Source organism: Saccopteryx leptura, chromosome 1 (assembly GCF_036850995.1).
Source record: "Saccopteryx leptura isolate mSacLep1 chromosome 1, mSacLep1_pri_phased_curated, whole genome shotgun sequence".
Lineage (NCBI taxonomy): Eukaryota > Metazoa > Chordata > Mammalia > Chiroptera > Emballonuridae > Saccopteryx > Saccopteryx leptura.
In genome coordinates, this window is record NC_089503.1 from 256,436,381 (window position 1) to 256,457,196 (window position 20,816).

Below are 20,816 nucleotides of genomic sequence, written 5' to 3' on the forward strand. Positions count from 1 at the left end.
CCTCCAAGTGACAGTAAGATCATCATGAGATAGGGACAGATCTGTGTCAATATCCTGTGAGGGTCCCATCAGACTCAAGGCTATATAGTAGTTGAGAGCAGGCACTCTGGGGTCAGGATACCCAGATTCACATCCCAGCTGAGTGACCTTAGGCAAGTCACTTCACCTCTCTGTGCCTCAGTTTTCCCATCTGTAAAATGGCGATCATAAAGTACCAACCTCATAAGATCAAGTGAGGATTAAATGCCATAATATAGTGCCTGGCACACAGTACACACTTTATCAGTGTCAGTTGCCTATTGCCTGTTCTGGGGACTGAACAGGAGCCCAGAGGCTTGTGGGAAATTGTGGCGGTGACCCTGTGTTGGTTTTTGTCCCAACAGTGAACAAAAACGCCAACCCAGACCCACTGCCAAAAAAGGAGGAAAAGAAGAAGGAGGAGGAGGAAGACGACCCCGGGGAAGACGGCCCCAAGCCCATGCCCCCCTACAGTTCCATGTTTATCCTCTCCACGACCAACCCGTGAGTATGACCCACAGCTGGGGCAGTGAGAGTCAGGCCAGAGAGCAGACCCAGGCAGAGGGTAATGGGGAGACTGACCACCCTTATTCCATAGGGGACCATTGAGCAAGTTTTTAAATTAATGCTCTGTTCTTGAGTCACAAGATAGCAGTTTTTCATAAAGTACTACTGATTTTGTTGCAAAAGACCCAGTCCTTCCATCAGCTAGGAAATAACTGTCATAAATATCCAAGTCTACACCATCTGTAATATGAGAAGTGCCCCTTAGGGATGGCTGCCTTGTGTAGTGCTCAGCCTGGGCAACCGTGCGTGGCCGCACTGGTCCCTGAGCTCTGCTCCTCACCCCTGCTCCACAAGACTTTGAATTCTGGGCAGATGTTCTCTGACTGAGTTCCATGGCCTCTGTCTTGGGCATCCTCAAGGAGGATGGCTTATTTAGGAGAGAAATTGATCACTTGTCTGTCATGGTGGCCCAGCATTATTTTAATATTACATTTTTCCAAAGGGTATTTCTTGAAACTCTGGTCCCTCAAAATGCTTCTTGACAAAGAAGAACCATGTCAAATAAGCTGGGGGTGGGGGTAACTGCTTTCTATAACCTGCCTCTTGGGGACTCACCCTATGCATTTACTTTTTATTTATTTGACATTATCTATTTTACTAGAGAAATAAATACTCAGAACCTGGTATGGTTCTGAGTGCTTTAAAGATTTGTAAAAAATAATTCTCATAATCATCCTATGAAATTGGTACTATGCTTAGTCCCGTTTAACAAATGAAGAAACTGAGGCCCAGAGAGGTGAAGTCACGTGCCCAAAGTCAGACAGAAAGCAAGTAGGGAAACCCAGAATCCAGAGACAGACTGACTCCAGCATCCCTGTTCTTAATCACTCGCTCTTGCTGTCATTCTTATAACTTATGACATATTTTGTATTATTAGCTCCACTTAAAAAGTTAACTATTTCCTTCCAATGGTGGTACAGTGGATAGAGCATCAACCTGAGTCGCTGAGGTCCTAGGTTCAAAACCCTGAGGTCGCCGGCTTGAGTGCAGGCTCACCAGCTTGAGCACAAAATCACCGGCTTGAGCGTGGGATCATAGACATGACCCATGGTTGCTGGCTTGAGCCCAAAGGTCACTAGCTTGAAGCCAAAGGTCACTGGCTTGAACAAGGGGTCACTGACTCAGCTGGAGCTCCCTGGGCAAAGCATGTATGAGAAACAATGAAGAGCTCAAGTGCTGGAACTATGAGATGCTTCTCTTCTCTCTCCCTTCCTCTCTCTCTCTCTCTCTCTCTCTCTCACTCACTTAAAAAAAAGTACTTATTACCATTAGCATATTAAAGGCTCTAATAAAGCTTGTGATTCATCATTTAAGTAACTAACATTTTGGAGCCCCTACTATTAATTCTTAACTCACCTTCGTGTGAGTTAAGCCCTATTAGTATGGCCACTTCACAGATGAGAACGCAGAGGGTTAGTAACGTGCCTCAGGTCACGCAACGTTTTTTAAAGCAACCTACCTAACCCAGAATTTCCCAGTTGTGTTTGACCTTAAGACTTTTTATGTATGAGAAAACTTTTCATCTCCTACAGAATCAAGGACAATACTTCTTCAATCCAGCCTGAGAACCAGATGTTCCAAAAGTGTTTGGGAGCGATAAGAACTTATAAACAGGGCATGTGACTACCTTCCCTAGCTCAGGTTCCTGCCTTTTTGGGATGTTAGGACCCTCTTGAGCCCCCAGATCTAGGTGCTTGATAGTTTGTTGGGTGGGGGGCTTTGGGGGAGAGAGATTTCAGGTACTGTTAGATGACAGAAGGAGGTGACAGAAGGAAAGGGCTTGCGAGCCCATGGTTTGGATGGCCCCCTGCACGCCCCCCTGTTCCCAACAGCCTTCGCCGCCTGTGCCATTACATCCTGAACCTGCGCTACTTTGAGATGTGCATCCTCATGGTCATCGCCATGAGCAGCATTGCCCTGGCGGCTGAGGACCCCGTGCAGCCCAACGCACCACGGAACAACGTGAGTCCGTCCTACCCAGCACCCCCTTCCCAGCCCGGCTCCTCTGTCTCAGGCCACTTTCCCCTGCATCCAAAAGCTCATAGCCAGGGCGGAAGGGATACTGGTCAGGAGAGGAAGCTCCGACTCTTCAGGGATGCCGTGGAGACCAGGATGCTCCTCGAGGAGGCAGTGGCTCTGTGCACCTGGCCAGGCCGTGGCCCACAATGACGAGGACTGAAAATTGCCAGAGTCCCTGGTAGGGGGAGTGAGGCTGATAGGATATGGAAATGCACTTTCTCTGTGGAATGGGGGGGGGGGGGACTCAGGCAAGGGGTTCTCCAGACGCAATCCCCTGGGCAGCCAGCTCTCATCAAGCAGACTCTCATTTTGACATAAAGTTTTGAAAGAGGATTACTTTCAGAAACATAGCCTAAATGTTTAGCTTTTTGGAGAGCTAAGAAGCTCTCTTTTGGGGGGGAGGGGGGCCAGGGTCTGCAAACAGCCTCTGTTAGTTGAGTACTTGCTATGTTCCAGGTGCTACCCCAGGGCATTTGGCTTGCAAGCCCTCCAAAGTCTGTGAATTGGATAGTTGGAGAAACTGAGGCAGGGAGGTTAAGTGACTGGTCCAGAGTCACACAGCAGAATTCCAATTTCTGCTTCCCTGTAGCTCCCACTGCTTTTTTCAACCACCTCCGTTCATTGACCTCCTACTCATGTCCTCCCCTTCCCCCCGAAGCCTGCCAAGCAGGAATGAGTGACTGCCAGTTGTTGAGAGGGGAAACTGAGGCACCCCCAGACAAGGGCATGGCAGAGGCTGGACTGGCACCTCCTGTCCCCATTGCTTCCCCCGGCCCAGAACCAAAGGTGCATTTCCCACCAGGCGCGAGGCCCCGCCACCCTTGCTAAGTAGGTTAGGAGCCTGGCGAGGCTAGAGGGCCCCATAAATCAAGGCCTCCTGTCGGCAGCTTACCTTGCACTTTCCACTCCTTTGCAGGCCTGGCAGGCCTCCTGGGGACCCGACTGCAGGGGCGGGGGCAGGAGAGCGGAATGGGAGGAAATAATTAGAACACGGCTCTTGGAGGCAGCTAGCTCTGGGGCGGAGTGGAGGCTGCTCTCAGTCATTGCCAAGTTCCTCGGGGGCCGTAGGGTCCCAGGCCCAGGGACGGGATGTTTCACGAGGACTTGGAGCCTCTGCCTACTGGAGGAGACCAGAGAAAGAAGGCTGTCTCTCTTGCAGGGAGGGGATGAGTGGAGGGACACGGCAGCTCCCAGGGCTCTAGGAACCCAGGCAGGGCTCCAGCCAGCCCCCATGGGGTGTTTTGCAAAGCCCTCCTCCCCTCGGCAAGAGCACGGTGGCCCCATACCGCCATCTGATGCCCAGAGACCCCTCCTGGAGTGTTTCTGTTAGCTGAACTAGAACAGGCCTCAGAAAAGTGCCTAGAACATGTGTGATTCACTTATCAGGATTTTAAAGTACACACACCCATGTAACTACCACCCAGGACAGGAAGTGGGACAGAATCACCCCTCACCTCTGGTGCCAACTTGATCACCCCTGTTCTTTCCTCTGGAGGGGGGTTCACAATCAGGGAGATCTGACGACATGTTTGATTGTCATGACTTGGGGCAAGAGGGTACTTCTGATATCTAGAAGGCAGAGGCCTGCTCATGGCCCTGCAGTGCCCAGGGCAGCCTCCAACCCCAGATATCGACAGTGCCAAGCTGGAAAAACCCTACTCTAGAGATAACCACAGCCTCACTTCTGGAAAGAGCATTTCTTAGCTTCTCTGCTGTTCCCACCCACCCATGTATTCTGAAACAACAGAATTTATTTTGCCCATTTCTACCACTTAACAGATGGAATTAGTCTATGCCTTGCTTCCGTCACCCTGCATTGTGTCTGCTGTGAGGTGAGCATGTATGGCTGAGGGCAGCGAAAGCCGTGCTTTTTCATGGCTGTGTAATATTCTACCATGTGGCATGATTCATCCATCCATCTCCCTGTTGATAAGCATTTGGAGTGTCTCCACTTTAGAATGCCATCCCCACACTGCCCACTGCTGACATGTCCCTGGGGCACCTGGACATGAATTTCCCCAAGGTGTAAAACCAGAAATGGAGTTTCTGGGTCATAGAATTAGTACTAGTTGGACTCACTAGAGGTGACCAGATGTTTACTGGATGCCACTGTGACAGCTATGCTGGCTGCTGCTCCTGCTCCACAGTCTTGCCAACACTTGATGCTGGTAGCTCACTGGTGGGTGTGGAATGGAACCTCATGCGGACATTGATTTGCGTTACCCCTGTGATAAAAGAGACTGAGAACCTTTTTGGATTAGACTGAGCCACAGAAAATCAGGATATTGCCGTTTATATAGGTCAGAAGGATCTAAATATTAGATATGGTTGACTGATCTATTAGAATTTCAAGTTCCTCTGACCCAATTTCCTCAGCTGTCTAGAATCTGATTCCCTTCACCCCTTGGCCTGCCCTTCCCCTGCTCCCTTCTTTCCTTTTTTCCTCCTTTCCTTCCCTTCACTGCTTTATTTAGTTGTTTTTAATGAGCAACTACTATATGCCAGGCGCAGAGTGAACATCAGGGGTTTATCGAGTACGAGATGGTGCCTGCCTTCCCAGAGCTCAGAGCATCAGGCCTTTGGTCATGCTGTGCTCGCTGCTCAGTGCACCTGAGAGGCTCTCCCTCCACCATCTCCTCTGCCTACCCAGACCCTTCTAGCCCTTGTGCCTGCCACCTTGCTCTAGGAAGTCAGACACTGGCCATGCTGGTCCCTGATAGCCCTGCAAGCCCCGCACCTAACGGGAATGTGAGTTGTGACCACACAGACCACAGAGGCCGGCTCCTGCAGGGCCCGGCGCAGCTCCAGCTCTTCATGCATTGTCCGGCAACCATTTCTTGAGCAGCTACTGTATGCCTGACCCTGTACTGTGAGCTTGAGGTGCCACAGGGACAAACATCCCTGTCCTCGACAGACTGACATTGGCATGGGGAAGATGGACAGTGAGATTATTAATAACTGTAACAAGGGGTTTGTCAGGGAGTGATAAATTGGGGGGGGGGGCGGAGAAGAGAAAAGACTAGGTAAGAAAGATTGCAAATGTGAGGAAGTGGCATTATGGACAGGTAGTCAGAGCCTCACTGAGAAAGTGATATTTGAACCAAGCCACAGAGGAAGAGAAAGAAGGAATCAGGTGGGAAGTGGGGAAGAGCATTTCAGACAGAGGTAACAGCCTCTACAAAGGCCCTGAGGTGAGGACATCCAAGATGGAAGAATATGAAGAAGTGAGGGGGAGAGCAAAAGAAGGTAAGGGCAGGGAGGTAACCAGGCAGATTATGCAGGGCTTTGGGAGTCATGGCCAAGACTTCAGTTTCTACCTGGAGTGAGGAAGGTTCTGAGTGGGGAAGGTCCCTGACCTGACTAGGGTGCTCACAGTCACCCTCTGGTGGCAGTGCTCTTTAATTATCAGCCCTTCAACAAGAATTTGATGGAATGCCCCCGCACACACACACCCCACTCTGCACTCAACCACTTACTAGGCACTGTGCCTACACAATTACAGCCTCATAACAGCACCACACCAGAAACATGCTATGGTGTGGCCTGGAGAGGACCCGGGCTGCAGGATGTTGGCCGGGCAGAACCCCCCTGGCCTTGGCAAATGGGAAGACATCCTTCCCGTAGTTACAGAAACCAGCCTAAAAGAGTGATTTTGTTTGGACTTTGGTACCATCTACTGGACAGTTTCACAACATACAAATCTGCACTGTGAGACAAGGTAGAAGAGGCCCTTGTGCAATCCACGCCCAGCCCTACCATACAGAGCTGCCGGATTGCTTCCTCGGGGCACAGACTCTATTCCTCGGGGACTTTGATGGAGGCCACACACCCTAGTGGTCCATCGTTAGGCTCACGGGCTCTGCAGGAACAAGCTGTGACCTACGCCCCCCTCCCCACTTTTATCCCCCGCAGGTGCTGCGATATTTTGACTACGTTTTTACAGGCGTCTTTACCTTTGAGATGGTGATTAAGGTGAGTGTCAAAGGATTCTGCACCCTCAAGAATGTCACCCTGACATGGAAGGGGATCGGAAATGCTTGGCCTGCCTGAGGAGCACAGGGAGGCTTCTGTGGTTGAGAAGACTGAACAAGGCAGGTGGAGAAACCCAAGGCAGGGAGATGAGAGCAGAGGTGACAGGGATAGGTTGTACAGGGGTTCGGCAGCCACAGAGAGGACTTTGGCTTTTACTCCAGGTGAGTGGGAGCCATGAAGGGTTCAAAGCAGAGGAGGAAGGGTAGGTGGGAGCCCAAAGAACTAGGAATAGATGAGTGCTCTACCCCAGGTGAGTGATGATGGGGGCCAGGCCAGGATGGTAGCAGGTAAGGTGGCAAGAAGTAGGCAGGTTTTTGGAAGGTTTGAAAGGCAGAACCAGTAAGGATTGCGGGCGGGTCCAATGTGAGTTGTAAGATAAGAGGAGTCAAGGGGGACCCTAAGGTTTGGGCCCAAGAACCAACAAGTCAGACCTGCCTTTCATGAGGTGAAGAGAGGCCAGCTCTCATTGTGTGGGGGCTTCTCGCTCCTTCCCAAGGTCCTCTGTGCCAGGATGAAGTAGTCCCACTGGCGACCAGCCCATTCCTGTTGCCTCACCCCCAGAGGCTGGAAGGGCGGGGGCTGCTCTCCAGGGTGGGGAGAAGGGATCTGAGCACTATCTCTTCTACCCCTGTAGATGATTGACCTGGGGCTCGTCCTGCACCAGGGTGCCTACTTCCGTGACCTCTGGAACATTCTTGACTTCATAGTGGTCAGTGGGGCCCTGGTGGCCTTTGCCTTCACGTAAGTCTTCTCGAGGCCTCCGCCTGCCTCTTTGGTCCCCTTCCCCAGCCTGGGGCCACCCATTGGCTCAGGGGACGTATTCTCATGGCGTAGAGGCGGGGTGCGTGGGCTCTACAGTGGGAGCATCGCATGCCTTTGGGAAGAGCTTCGACTGGCTTTTGCATGACGTCTACCGTGGAGGACGGAGGAGAAGGGACCCCACCTTCTGCCTCCTCGCGTCATGACCCCTCGCTCTGCTGCTTTCCATAGACTAGCCCTGTGAGACATATCATTTTCCTTCTGCTCTAGAAACTCCACCCAACCCACTGTCTCTTTGGGGAGCTCCTAAAAAGACAATCAGGAAACAAACGTGCATGAGAATCAGACCCCTACCCTGTGCCTGAAGGCCCCTAGTTGTAGACGTGGTGACTCCGTTGTGTGTCTCCCGCTTCTCCTGGTAACCCGAGAGCATGTGGCCCAGATGAGGCCATGCCACATTGGGCAGCTCCAAAATGGCACCAAGGGCTGAGCAGCCGTTAGCTCCTAGGGCCCTAGCAGCAAAGCAGTACATTCTCCAAGTTGTAGGCGTTTGGGTCAGGGTGAAAAGACCTAACCAGCCCCTAATCCAGAAGCAGATCTTCTTGGGGTCCATTGTGCCCATCACAGTGGATTGTCACTAGAAAGAGGAGTCTTGGATTCTGACCTCCCTCCCACGCAGTGGTGAAGCAGCGCTTCCTCTGGCCCCGGCTCCTTTCTCAGCACAGCTGCAGGGGTTGTTTTGTTTTGTTTCGTTTTGTGGAGGAGAGGAGAGAAGCGTCAACTTGTCGTTTCACTTACTTGTTCCATTTATTTGTGTACTCATTGGTTGTTTCTTGTACGTGCCCTGACCGAGGATCCAACCCACTACCTCTGGTACACCCGGACAATACTTTATCCACTAAGTCACCCAGCAAGGGCCTGCAGGGGGTTCTTGAATGGCCCCCCTGACCACCAGTGAGAGTTTGGTTTGTCATAAGGACCAAAGTGATGGCCCATTTCCAGTATGAGGACTGAAGTGGGCCACTCTCAGATTCTTCCCTGGGATGCAATAAGGTCAAGTTGTGTTTGAGAGCAGATCTCCAGAGCTGTGATGTGCTGAGCTGGTGCCGATGCACCCTGAGGTCAGGGGGCTGATTGTTGTTCTGCCTCTGGCCAGACCTCCCGTTCCCTTTCTTCTTCATCTTCTGCTTACTCATCTTTCTATCTCTGCTCACTTTCTTTCTACACTTGCTCGTTTTCTTTCTCTTCCTTCCTTTCTCCCTCCTCCTCTCCCTTCTTCTCTTTCTCCCCTTTTATAAATAATTATTTTGTTTGAGTATTAGAGCATTGGAAGAAATTATTTTTAAAAACCAAAAAGTTTGGCTACACACTATCATTAAGATGTCCTGTAGGTGCCTGACCTGTGGTGGTGTAGTGGATACAGCATTGACCTGGAATGCTGTGGTTGCTGGTTCAAAACCCTGGGCTTGCCCAGTCAAAGCACATATGAGAAGCAACTTACTCCTCTCCCCATTTTTCTCTCTCTAAAAAAAAAAATCAATAAATAAAATCTTTAAAATAAAGTAAAATGCACAGCAAACAGGAGAAGTGGTACAAATAAGATGAGAAGTCATTGGCCTTAATATATAGAAAGCAATTACAAATCAATAAGAAACACTGACCCTTGATAGATAAATGGGCAAAGGATTCAAAGAGAAATTTTACAGATTGCTGACAACTAATAAAAAGGGGAAATGTAAAATACAAACCAGATATAATTTGTTTACCATCAAGTTAACATCAGTTTCTTTGGGAATAAAAAAGATTTTTTTAAAGATAATTAATGCACAGTTTATGTAAGAATGTAATGAAATACACTCCTCCCTCCCACTGTCAGCAATTTGAGCAGCTCCTACAAGGTGTCAGGTAGGCACCTGCTAGGCCGTGAGAGTGTTTAAATTCTGTAGAGCCAATTGACTGCCCTCAGCCTGAAGTGACTTCAGATCCCCTTCCCTCCCTTGTTTCTGTTTCTTCCTCCTTCTTTCCTCTTTCTTCTCACATTCTCTCTCTCTGACTTCCTCTGATGCTTTCTTTCTCATTCTTTCTCTGTTGCTCTCCCTCCCCCCCCCCCTTTTTGTATCTCTCCTCTCTCTCTCCTTTTTAATCTTTTTTCTTCATTTGTCATTTTCTATCTTTTCTCTCTGTTTATTGCTTTCTGTTTCTCTCTGCCTCTCTCTGTCTCTGTCTCTCTCTCTTCCTCCCCCCTCCCTTTCTCTCTTTCTCCCTCTTTCTCCTCCTTTCTTTCTATTTCTTTCTCTGTGTCTCTGTGTGTTTCTCTTCCCCCATTCCACCCCACCCTGGTGTGTGTCTGTCCCCTCCTTCCTCTGCTTTTCCCCTCGCCTTCCTTTCTCTGTCTCTCTCTCTCTCCCTCCCCTGACCCTGGCCCATATCTTTTGATGATGAGAGCGAAACCTGAGTGCGGGCTGGAGAAGGCAGACATTCCACCGTAGACTCTGCATCCAGAGACCCAGTCTCCCCTTATTGTGACTGGGGCGTGGGTTTCAGGACAGGGGAGGGCTAGCTCAGGTGTGCGCCCCTGCCACCCTTCCTCAAGCAGATCCAGAGTTTGTTTGATGGTGGCAAGGGGAAGCTGTCGGTTCCGTCCATCTGCCACACACAGCCCTGCTCTGCCAGCTGTGCCCTGGGCAGTGGGTTGTGCCCTCTGTCTGCCACTGGCCATGGTGTAGTAGAAGTGGTGTCTTATCAGTTCACCGCTGGCACTTCCTCCCTGACCTCTGTCAAAGCTGACATGCTTCAGCTCTGAGGAGGGGCCCACACAGCTGTCCTGTTCCACCTCCATCCTTCCATTTGACCCTCACAATTTGGGGAAGGGGAGGCCTTCAAAAGACCCAGAAACAAGCCTTTCAACCATAGGACTTCTGCCAGGACAGACCGCAGTTTGCCACATGCTATTTCTGGGCTCCCTGGACCCATAATTAGGCTCCACTTGAAGCAAACCTAATCTGCAAAACCAAAATTATTTTTCCACCCAAAATCAATCAGCAGAATGACTCTTTGTGCTGCAAAAGAATCTGCCACTGGGAACAGATTTTTTTTAATCTTTGAGGGTTTTTTTTCCTTTTTCAATATAAAGTTATACAAAGGCTTTTTAAATGAGCCTACAGAAACTTGGCAACATACTTGTAGAGTCAACCTTTTAAACTGGCTTCATAAAGTCACTATAGGCATAAAACCAGCCAGCTTATGACCTTGAAAATCCCTGTTTAGGACGTGTGTGTTGTTGTTGTTGTTTTCCTGTGCAAGGAAAGGGCCTGGACAGAGGTTTAAGGCCATCCTGCAAGCCTCCGTGGGTTTGTAGATATCACAGGGACTGGGGGTGCAAGATTTTGCCAGTGGAATCCTGACAAGTGCCAGGGACTGTCAGGGGGGTTTAGAAGAGCTGACTATTATGAAAACACCTATACAGTGGGCATAGGGATGGGAGAGCTAGACCTGGAGATGCCCTCCTTCCCTTCACTGCCAGGAATCCATCTGGTGCCCATTCCTCCAGATCAGGGCTACAGGCCTGGTACAGCTGGCTGAGCACCTTGATCAAGCCACTCCTGTATGCCCATGGGGCGAAACTTCCAGAAAGCTAGAGGAGCCCTCAAGCTGCTACTTTTTACCCCAGAAAAGTTTTAGAATTCTCCTAGCTGCAGGTTTCTGACCTTTTTTTGCCCAAGAACATTTCTTACCCTACAAGGACTTTGCTTGTTATTAGATGAGTGTCATTTTGGCAGGAGGAGAGTATGTTCGGAGGATCTCAGCCTGAGTACCCAACCCCATAGTCCTTTGCTTCTTTTCTTTCTGGTCTTTTAACTTGCTTTATCTGTCCCGCGTATGTGTCTCCTCATAGACAAGGCTGAAAACCTCGACAAGTGTTCGATTAACCTTACTGTTTTAGAAAAAAGTTCCTGCAAGTCTATCTGGTTTCTCTCTAGATGTGCAAGTTCATTAGCCTCTCATGCCTCAGTTCCCCCATAAAATCAAGAGACTTCACTTGGTAATGATACAAACAGCCTCCATTTATGTAATCTTTATAACAACCCCATGTGGAAAGCTCTGAGTGTTCCCATTTTCTAGATGAAGAAACTGAAGCCCAGAGGGAAATGAGTCTAGTGAGATTACTAAGTCGAGTCCTGTTATCAGGTTCGGGATTGCTGCCCGTCTCCCAGCCTTGATCATAAAGGCTTTTAGAAGTTAGCACAATCAGACTTGGTCGCCAGACTAGCTGGGGTTCCTGGAGGCCCCAACAGGCCCTAGAAATCGAGGGGAAGAGGGTGTGAGGCTATCTCCTTCCTTACTGAAAGGAATGTTGCTGTTCCGGCCTTTTGGGGTGGAAGCAAGGATTCTGCTGCGGTGCTGTGATTGTGGCCCCATCTTGGATATGAAAAGCAATCCCTCTGGTCCTCCAAGGGATGTGTCAGAGCTCTCCTGAAAGTTCCCACCCGTCCTGCACTTTGCCCAAATAACTGTGTGTGTGTGTCCTGCTCCATCCACTGACTGTGTGCCATGTCCATGTGACCACCATTAACACACCATGTCATGAGCCATCACACATATCACGCTCTGTGCCCATGCGTCGGGCAGCCAACTGACATTTCTCAGCAGCTGGCAAATCATGATCCTGCACTCACTGCCAAGAGTCCATCTGGTGCTGCCACTGCTCCCTCAGGGCAGCCTGGCACAGCTGGTAGAGCACCTTGATCAAGCCATTCCTGCATGTTCAGGAACTGAACTGCCGGGAAGCCAAAGAAGGAGCCCTCAGACTGCTACTTTTTTAATCCTCATTCTCAAAACCACCCCCGCCCCTCGGAGGCATTATTTTTCTTGAATGTGATGAAACAGAAAGAAGATTAGAGTGCAAGATACACGGATCTGGGTTTAAATCTCAGTCTGACGCTTCCCATTGACGTGGCCTGGGGCACGTCACTCTCCCTCCCTGGGCCTCAGCTTCCTCATCTGGAAAAGGGGCCTAATGGTGTCATCTTCCTGCAGGTAGACACGGACATTTAGAAGAGTCATATATTACAAACTTAAAGTGATCATGTTAAGTAAAAGTCACTGTCATTGAACGATTCCTTAACAGTCTATAAAGGAGTTGCTACACAATTCTGTGTATGCAATAATTCCTAGGTACCTTGAGCTTTGAGAACCACTGAGTTCATGGGAAAGGGGAGGGGGAGGGAAAACCCAATGGGAGCATTTGTAGGCACTTAAGCCAGCCATTCTATGTTTTTGAAAATAACGCTCACTTTCAAAGGGATGATGGGCTGGAAATCCCACAGAGGATGTGCTCAGCACTGGGGCGGGCACCGGGACTGGCACCATCCTGCTGACAGTCGAATTTTTCTCACCCTGCTCTCTAGTCATCGTTGGCAGGCTGTAACGAGACCAAGCCCAATGAGTTGTGCAAGGGGCCATTGCCTAATGCCAAGAGCTTGCTCCAGGCTCACATTTTCTTAGAGGACTCTTGAGAGTTGCCCTTAATTTCATCCCAGATTGGAACTCTTTTGCTGACCCTTTCTTCGTAATTTAGGGGATAAAGCCAAGGCCATTGAACAGCAGAGTCCCAAAGGCCTGTTTTACAGATGAGGATGATAATGAGGAGCAAAACTGGGATTTAAACCTAGGACCCCCAGCCCCAAAGCTCATCACCTTCAAGGCATTCTAAATTCTTCCAGCACCAGAACCCCTGGAGAAAGGGTGTTTCCCCAGCTCTTGGCAGTGACCTTCAGTGGCAGATTTGCCTTTGGTAACTGATGACCTTCTGGCTGTCCCGCTACTTGGAAAGTGGCTTTCTTGGTGTTCTTGAGCAGGGCTCATAGCCTGCCAAGGGCAGGGCACTGAACAGGGGGCTTCCAGATGGAAGGATGGACATGAGCCGGAGCCGCAGCCGGAGCTGCCCTGCCCAGTGCTCCGGCCGGGCTGGTGCTCAGGTGTGTGCCTGTGTGTGTGTTCTGTGTTCTTCTGAGGCCGCTTACAATCTGTCTCTCCCTCCAACGCCACCTCACCAGGAGCAGTACACGGTAAAGTCTCTCTTCTCTTGCTCTCGCCCTCTCTCTCCTCTCTCTCTCTCTCGTCTGTCTCTTGTTCTCCATGCTCTGGTGCAGCCACGTTGGTTCTGGGCCTGTTTCCATGGCCTTGTGTCCTTGCTGCTGTCCTGTTGCTTGCAGTGACCAGAGCTCCCCTCAGCCTACTCCCCAGGGAGGAGGAACCCTAGGGAATCTTGGCCACTGCCTCCCACCATGACCACCATTAACCCAGTTCTTGGTGGAGAACAGAAAGGTGTGTGTGGGGGGGGGGGGTGCGGACAACTTCCCCAGGATCTGATTTCAATATGGAATTGACTGGATGGTAGTTACCAGAGGAATGAGAGTGTCTGCCTCCCAGATGAGAGAAGGGTGAACAGTCCAAACTAGCTGGACTTGGTCTCTGAGAGGAGAAAGCACCTCTGTTGTATATCTACACTCTTGGTACAGTGGTTCCAAAATCTGGTTGTTTTCCAAAAGAGAGCCTTGATCAAGCTGTTCCTGCATGCTCAGGAGCCTAACTACAAGGAACACTCTCCTCACCCCTCAGTAACAAGGTCATTTCTCAGCCTTCCAAAGGGGCAGTGTGTCTCCTGGAAGAGAAACTCTTGGCAGTGACTTTCAGTGGCAAATGGCCATGGGGTCGTTTTCAGATGAGTGGATGTTACCCCAGGAAGCATGTTCCTAAATGTCAGCCATTCAGCGCACCAAGACTGTAGCCAGTTCCATGTGCAACCTTGGATGTCCAGTTGCTTGACTTTTTTTTTGCTCCACCGCACAGTCTAAACTTCATTTTAGTTTTGCTAGGAAACTCTATATCATCCCCTTAGAGCAGTGTTGTTAACCTCAGCCAGCACCACAGCCGCCCACTGGAATCCAACTGGAATGAGACAGCTGCAGTGCAAGTTGTTGCATTCAAGCTGAGTTCTTTGTTACGAAAGAAACCTGCAAGCTCTGGGAAGGCATTAAGGACCTGCAGCACAAGCCGGAGGCTTCCTCCACCGAAGCAGAAGGCCTGAAAGATACTTGAAGAAGACATAAGTCTCCCTATGTGATCCAGTTATTCAGTTGTGTCCCTGTTTTGCCTAAAATGATCTCAGTGGCTCTCCTGAAGTGTGTCTGGTACTGTGGGGGTACAGCTCTGGAATAATAACGATGACTTTGATTTAAAAGAGAAAACACATGTTCAGGCTGCTGAATCCTGGAGCATAGCTAATGTCCAGTTTCTTTCTTCCCTAAGAAATGAGAGAAGGAGCTCAGAAAAAGCAAGTAGTGTGAAGAATAATGTTTTGCACCTGTTACCCAGACATACTGTGGTGGGGATCTGGAAAAGCTCTGTCTGTGACTCAGGAGGGAGCTATAGGGACATGATTGCTAGGAGACCATTCCCCACCCCTCCACCACCAAGGAGCTCTGATCTGAATCCTTGTGTATGCTGGGCACTGGGACAAAAAAAACAAGATTAAAGGGCAAATGAACACATGGAACAATAAATCACAGTTTAAGCCTTTGAGAAGTGTTGTGTCTAAAGCCAAGAGCAAAGACAGAAAGATGATTCTGAAAAGCTCTAGGGTTTGGCAGAACCCAGAGGCAGTCGAGGGAGGCTGTCAAATGACAGGGCATTTAACCTGACTTCAGGGCTGCGTGGTCCTGTGAATGTATATGTGCAGGGCGGGTGTTGCTAGCGGTGGGAACGGTATGTGCAAAAGCAGACAGAGGCAAAAGAGTGTGGCTGGCGTTTGGGGTGTGTAGCAGTCGGTGGAAATGCAAAAGTAAGGTAAGTTGGGCTTGAGTTCAAAGAGCCTTGAATGCCACACTTCTAAGAATTCAGATGCTTCAGAAGGATTCGGAGCAGGAGAGGGACATGATTATCGGATTTGGCTCTGAGTGTAGAAGAGGTTGTAGAAGAGACTCCCTACGACAGGGAGTACAGGAAAAGTTGGGAGATGGGTCATAGCAATCCAACCTAGGAGGGTGGCCAGTGATGGATGGATGACAGGAAGTCTAACATGACTCTTGGGTTTCTGGCTTGGGCAATTGGGTGGGTGGTGTGTACCTTTGACTACAGGCCTTTGATGGCTGCACCCAATGCCCTCCTCTTGGGAATCCTGAATCACGGTTGGCTAAGGGCAGGGGTCCCCAAACTATAGCCCGCGGGCCACATGTGGCCCCTTGAGGCCATTTATCCAGCCCCCAATGCACTTCCGGAAGGGGCACCTCTTTCATTGGTGGTCAGTAAGAGGAGCATAGTTCCCATTGAAATACTGGTCAGTTTGTTGATTTAAATTTACTTGTTCTTTATTTTAAATATTGTATGTGTTCCCATTTTGTTTTTTTACTTTAAAATAAGATATGTGCAGTGTGCATAGGGATTTGTTCATAGTTTTTTTTATAGTCCGGCCCTCCAACGGTCTGAGGGACAGTGAACTGGCCCCCTGTGTAAAACGTTTGGGGACCCCTGACTAAGAGTATCACCACCAGGCTGTGCCCTGCCAAGACTTAGATGCAATGGACTGCTCTAAGCTCTGTGCAGCTCTCTGGCAGAGATGGGCAAAGAGCCCCTGGAAGAATGAGGCGCCTGATGTTCTGGTTCTTTCCTCTTTCGTGGACTCAGAGAATGTTGAGGAGTGGGGGGTGTTGGTTTAAGGGCCACCTTAAGCATTTCCTGAATCTTATTGGAAGGGTGAAAAAAGTCTTATTTTCTGAGCGCTCACCAAGGCCATCTCCAAGAACAGAGCAAAGGGGCAGGCAGCTGCTCAGGCCCAGACAGATGGTGGAGGAACTTCAACAAGCTCTGACCCCAGAATCACTGACAGCCATCTGCTCACTGGCTCCCGAGCCCCAGTGTAGCAGAGAGCTCGGCCACTCTTCCTCAGCAAGGGCAGGGCTATGCCAGGCTCACCCAGACTCCAAGAGTGGGTGAGGTGGAACGGCGGGCCACCCAGCCTGACCTCTGCTCCCTCTCTTCCCTTCTCCCCACCCCTCTAACGTCCCTCCACAGTGGCAATAGCAAAGGAAAGGACATCAACACAATCAAATCTCTTCGAGTCCTCCGGGTGCTACGACCTCTTAAAACCATCAAGCGGTTGCCAAAGCTCAAGGTGAGGTTGGGGCATGTGGGAAGCCTGTCAGGGTTGCCAGGTAAAGTGAAGCAGGTTGCACACTGCTCAAGGTTACTACATTGAAAGGGGGGCTGATAACATCACAGCCGTTGTGTATGGACAGGTTCATTCCCACAACTTTCCAGCAGATGGCAGTCAAGTGGATTGATATAACAAAATTTATATGTTATGGCAATTTTCCATTAGATGAAATGTCTTCTGCAAGGTTGGAATCCCTTTTCCTAACTCACATGAAGGCCCATGTGGGTAAAGCAGGGTATAATCCTAATCTGGGAAGCAGTACACTAGGTTTCTGTCCCTACATAACCTTTGACTTTTCAACTACTGGTGCTAGGCTCCAATATCTCCTGATCCAAAATGTTGTAAACCGGCATTCCTCAAAAGCTATTCGTTCCAAAAAAGGAAAGAAACGGAACCTAGTCATCTGAACACATCTTTTCAATTTATTCTCCGCCTGAGGGCATTATCTCTTACTTCATGTTTCTTTAAATCAAGTCACTTTTTTTACTTAAGTGGATTTTTCAAGGAAATGGTATGTCCAATTTCTCAAATCGGAAACCAGAACCCACTGTTAGTAGAAGGTAAAACTGAATATCTGTTCAAAAAAACATAAGATAATGCTAGTAAAATCTAGCCAAACACATTGCCTGCCAAGACTCTGAGCGTGGATGCTGCTCTCTCTTGGTTAAAAAGAAAAGTATTAATGTTAGGAGCTAACATAGTAGCAGCTAAGGAAGACTTCCTCCTCATTCAAAAGGATTGAAAAAGAATTCAATCGGGAATAACTTTGTTACTATGTAATTCAGTAGTACTTAGTGTTGGGCTCCTATAGGACCTAAAGTTGGGCTCCTGTAGGACCTCTCTTCCCAGGGGTTCCCCCACCACGATTTTATTAAAAGAGATGAAATGTGGCTGCCCTTTGAATGTGAAAGTGTGCTTGCTTTGAAATGCATGGAATTCCAGCAGTATTCGGTTCAACAGTTCTTGGCCATTCTGTGGGCCACAGCCCCCTTTGAAAATCCCACGAAAGTTATGCATTCTCTTCCTCTGGGAAAAGCCGACAAAGCTAGCCTGTAATTCCAGCAGCAACTTCGGTGATCCCTGATGCCCACTCATGGTTCGGACCCAATGTGATTAGAAGCAGAATGGGGTGGGGGGCATTCCAGACCAGGATCCCCACCTTCTCTGGGGGTTGATGGAAGGGACCCATCTTGCCCAGGACAGAATCTCCTGGCCACGTGAAGTCATCTCCCAAATCCAGAGCACCCCCTGCTGCTCAGTGGACAAAAAGGAGGAGACCAGAACTCCAGATGATGGGGAACAAGGACTAGTGTGAAGCAGGGACACAAAATTAGCAGGAAATGACCTCTCCATTGAGGACCTTTCCTCTTGTCCTGGAGAACCATGCACTTAGTTTGGAGAGGCTCAGAGAAGTGTTTCCACTTCCCAGGGGTTGAGATTGGGCATTTCAAGTACATAGAAACTTGAGGTTGGGTCCAGCCCCAACACGTGAGCACATACTTCTCAGAACTGTGTGGCCTTGACTTGACTCATGTCCTGGTCTGTGAAATGGGAATGACAACCAGTATTTAGGGCTGCTGGATGAGGAGACCAGGCAGGCCCCCTGCCACTCACCCCCTCTCTCAACCCCACCCATCAGGCCGTGTTTGACTGTGTGGTGAATTCTCTCAAGAACGTCTTCAACATCCTCATTGTCTACATGCTGTTCATGTTCATCTTTGCTGTGGTGGCCGTACAGCTCTTCAAGGGGAAGTTCTTCCACTGCACCGATGAGTCCAAGGAGTTTGAGAAAGACTGTCGGTGGGTCTCCACTCCCCAAGGAATCCCCATGGGGGCTGGTGGGCGGGGAGTAGCAGAGGCGCCAGTCCCTCGGGCTTGGAAACTGCAGAGTTGGGCATGGGAACAACCTGCTGCAACAGCTTGAACCTGGAGTAGGAGGAAAACAGTTCTGAAAGTTAAGTCACTGTCCTTCACTTTGAGATGAGCCATAAACTAGTTGCTTAACTTTTCAATCACCAGCTTTGTCAAGTGGGAGCTTTAAAACACATCCACATTTTCTTTGTGTGTGTGCGTGTGCATGTGTGTGTGTGTGTGTGTGACAGAGAGAGAAAGAGGACAAATAGGAACAGACAGACAGGAAGGGAAAGAGATGAGAAGCATCAGTTCTTCGTGGTAGCACCTTAGTTGTTCTTTGATTGCTTTCTCATATGTGTCTTGACAGGGGACTACAGCAGAGCAAATGACCCCTTGCTTGAGCCAGTGACCTTGAGTCCAAGCTGGTGAGCTTTTTTGCTCAAACCAGATGAGCCTGCGCTCAAACCGGCAACCTCGGGTTTCAAACCGTGGTCCTCTGCCTCCCAGTCCGACACTCTATTCACTGTGCCACTGCCTGGTCAGGCAAAACACATCCACATTTTCTTACATGAAATCTTCACAGGCAGATGTGTTTCAAAACCAGAGTACTTTGAGATTTTTAGAAAGGTTATAGAGTGCATGTCCCACAAAGGACAGAACACGTTCAGCTGGATCCACAGCAGCCCGGTGCTCAAACACAATATTTCTGCCAGGAAACATGCAACTGTTTGCACCCAAAGGGATCAGTAAAGAGGACCGTGAACCTTGAGTCCAGTTGGGTCAAGTTTTGTAGTCAAATAAATGAGATCAAAGGTGGACAGACTTTACCAAGGGCCATATAGTAAATACTTTTGACTCTATGGGTAATATAATCTGTTTTTGTTGTTGTTGTTTTTAGAGAGAGAAACATCAGTTTGTTGTTTCACTTATTTGTGCATTCATTGGTTGACTCTTGTATGTTCTCTAACCAGGGATTGAATCTGCAACCTGGGCCTATAGAGATGATGCTCTAACAATTGAGCTACCCAGCCAGGGCCTACAGTCTCTGTTTTGACTAGTCAATGCTGCCATGTAGTTCAAAAGCAGCTGGAGGCCTGACCTGTGGTGGTGCAGTGGATAAAGCGTCGACCTGGAAATGCTGAGGTTGCCAGTTCGAAACCCTGGGCTTGCCTGGTCAAGGCACATATGGGAGTTGATGCTTCCTGCTCCTCCCCCTTCTCTCTCTCTGTCTCTCTCTCTTCTCTCTCTCTCTCTCTCTCCTTGCTAAAATGAATACATAAAATAAAATAAAAATTAAATTAAATTAAATTAAAATAAACTTTTAAAAAAGCAGCTGGAGAAAATAGGCAAACAGATAGGCATGGCTGCGTTCTGATAATACATTATTTCTGGAAACTAGCTAAAATTTAAATTTCACATAATTTTTACTTGTCATGAGTGATTTCTTTTTTTTTTTTTTTTTTTTTTTTTTTTGTATTTTTTCTGAAGCTGGAAACGGGGAGGCAGTCAGACAGACTCCCGCATGCGCCTGACTGGGATCCACCGGGCACACCCACCAGGGGGCGATGCTCTGCCCATCCGGGGCGTCACTCTGTTGCGACCAGAGCCATTCTAGCACCTGGGTCAGAGGCCAAGGAGCCATCCCCAGCGCCCGGGCCATCTTTTGCTCCAATGGAGCCTCGGCTGCGGGAGGGGAAGAGAGAGACAGAGAGGAAGGAAAGGGGGAGGGGTGGAGAAACAGATGGGCACCCCTCCTGTGTGCGCTGGCCAGGAATCGAACCCGGGACTTCCGCACGCCAGGCCGACGCTCTACCACTGAGCCAACCGGCCAGGGCCTGATTTCTTTTCAACCACTAAAAAATGCAATAAAAACCCCAAAGAACTATTCTCAGCTTATTGGCTGTACAGAAACTGGTCCAGATTTGGTGTGTGAGCCATAACTTGCCCACCCCTGAGTTAGGAAAAGAAAAGTGTTTGGTTTTCAGGACTTTCAGGATTTGGGGATTGTGGGTAAGGAAGTGTGGACCTGAAGCCCCATTCTGGTCGCCCTCACAATGGGAAACTCTGAACTCAGCTCAGGAAGGTGCTGAGCCTTTCACGTAGCCAAGCGCTCAGGGAATGTTCTGTTGTTGCTGGCACGGCAAATGTCCACCTGTTATTTTGGTGGCTATTTCCAGAATTGGAAGGATCCCAGGCACTGGGCTAGGAGTCTGAAGCTCAGCTTTATTCCTACCCTGACAAGGAGCAGCCAATACCCCCACCAGCCTGATGAACCCAGAGATGTACCTGTCTCTCTCTCTGCTCTTAACCTCCCCAAAATCTGAGGCTCCCCGCAGACCCCCTAAGACTAGCA

At 49.3% G+C, this 20,816-nt stretch overlaps 1 protein-coding gene across 4 annotated transcripts in view; it reads left to right on the plus strand.

Annotated features, from left to right (window-relative positions):
• The window catches only part of CACNA1A (calcium voltage-gated channel subunit alpha1 A), a 350,805-nt gene that overhangs the window by 287,031 nt on the left and 42,958 nt on the right, over window positions 1–20,816 (plus strand). For all 4 annotated transcript variants that reach the window (XM_066347671.1, XM_066347649.1, XM_066347655.1 and 1 more), the window contains 6 exons: window positions 384–522; window positions 2,418–2,547; window positions 6,517–6,576; window positions 7,271–7,377; window positions 16,468–16,567; window positions 18,249–18,409. In XM_066347671.1, the coding sequence (XP_066203768.1) occupies window positions 384–522; window positions 2,418–2,547; window positions 6,517–6,576; window positions 7,271–7,377; window positions 16,468–16,567; window positions 18,249–18,409 (697 nt within the window). The remainder of the gene's footprint in view (window positions 1–383; window positions 523–2,417; window positions 2,548–6,516; window positions 6,577–7,270; window positions 7,378–16,467; window positions 16,568–18,248; window positions 18,410–20,816) is intronic.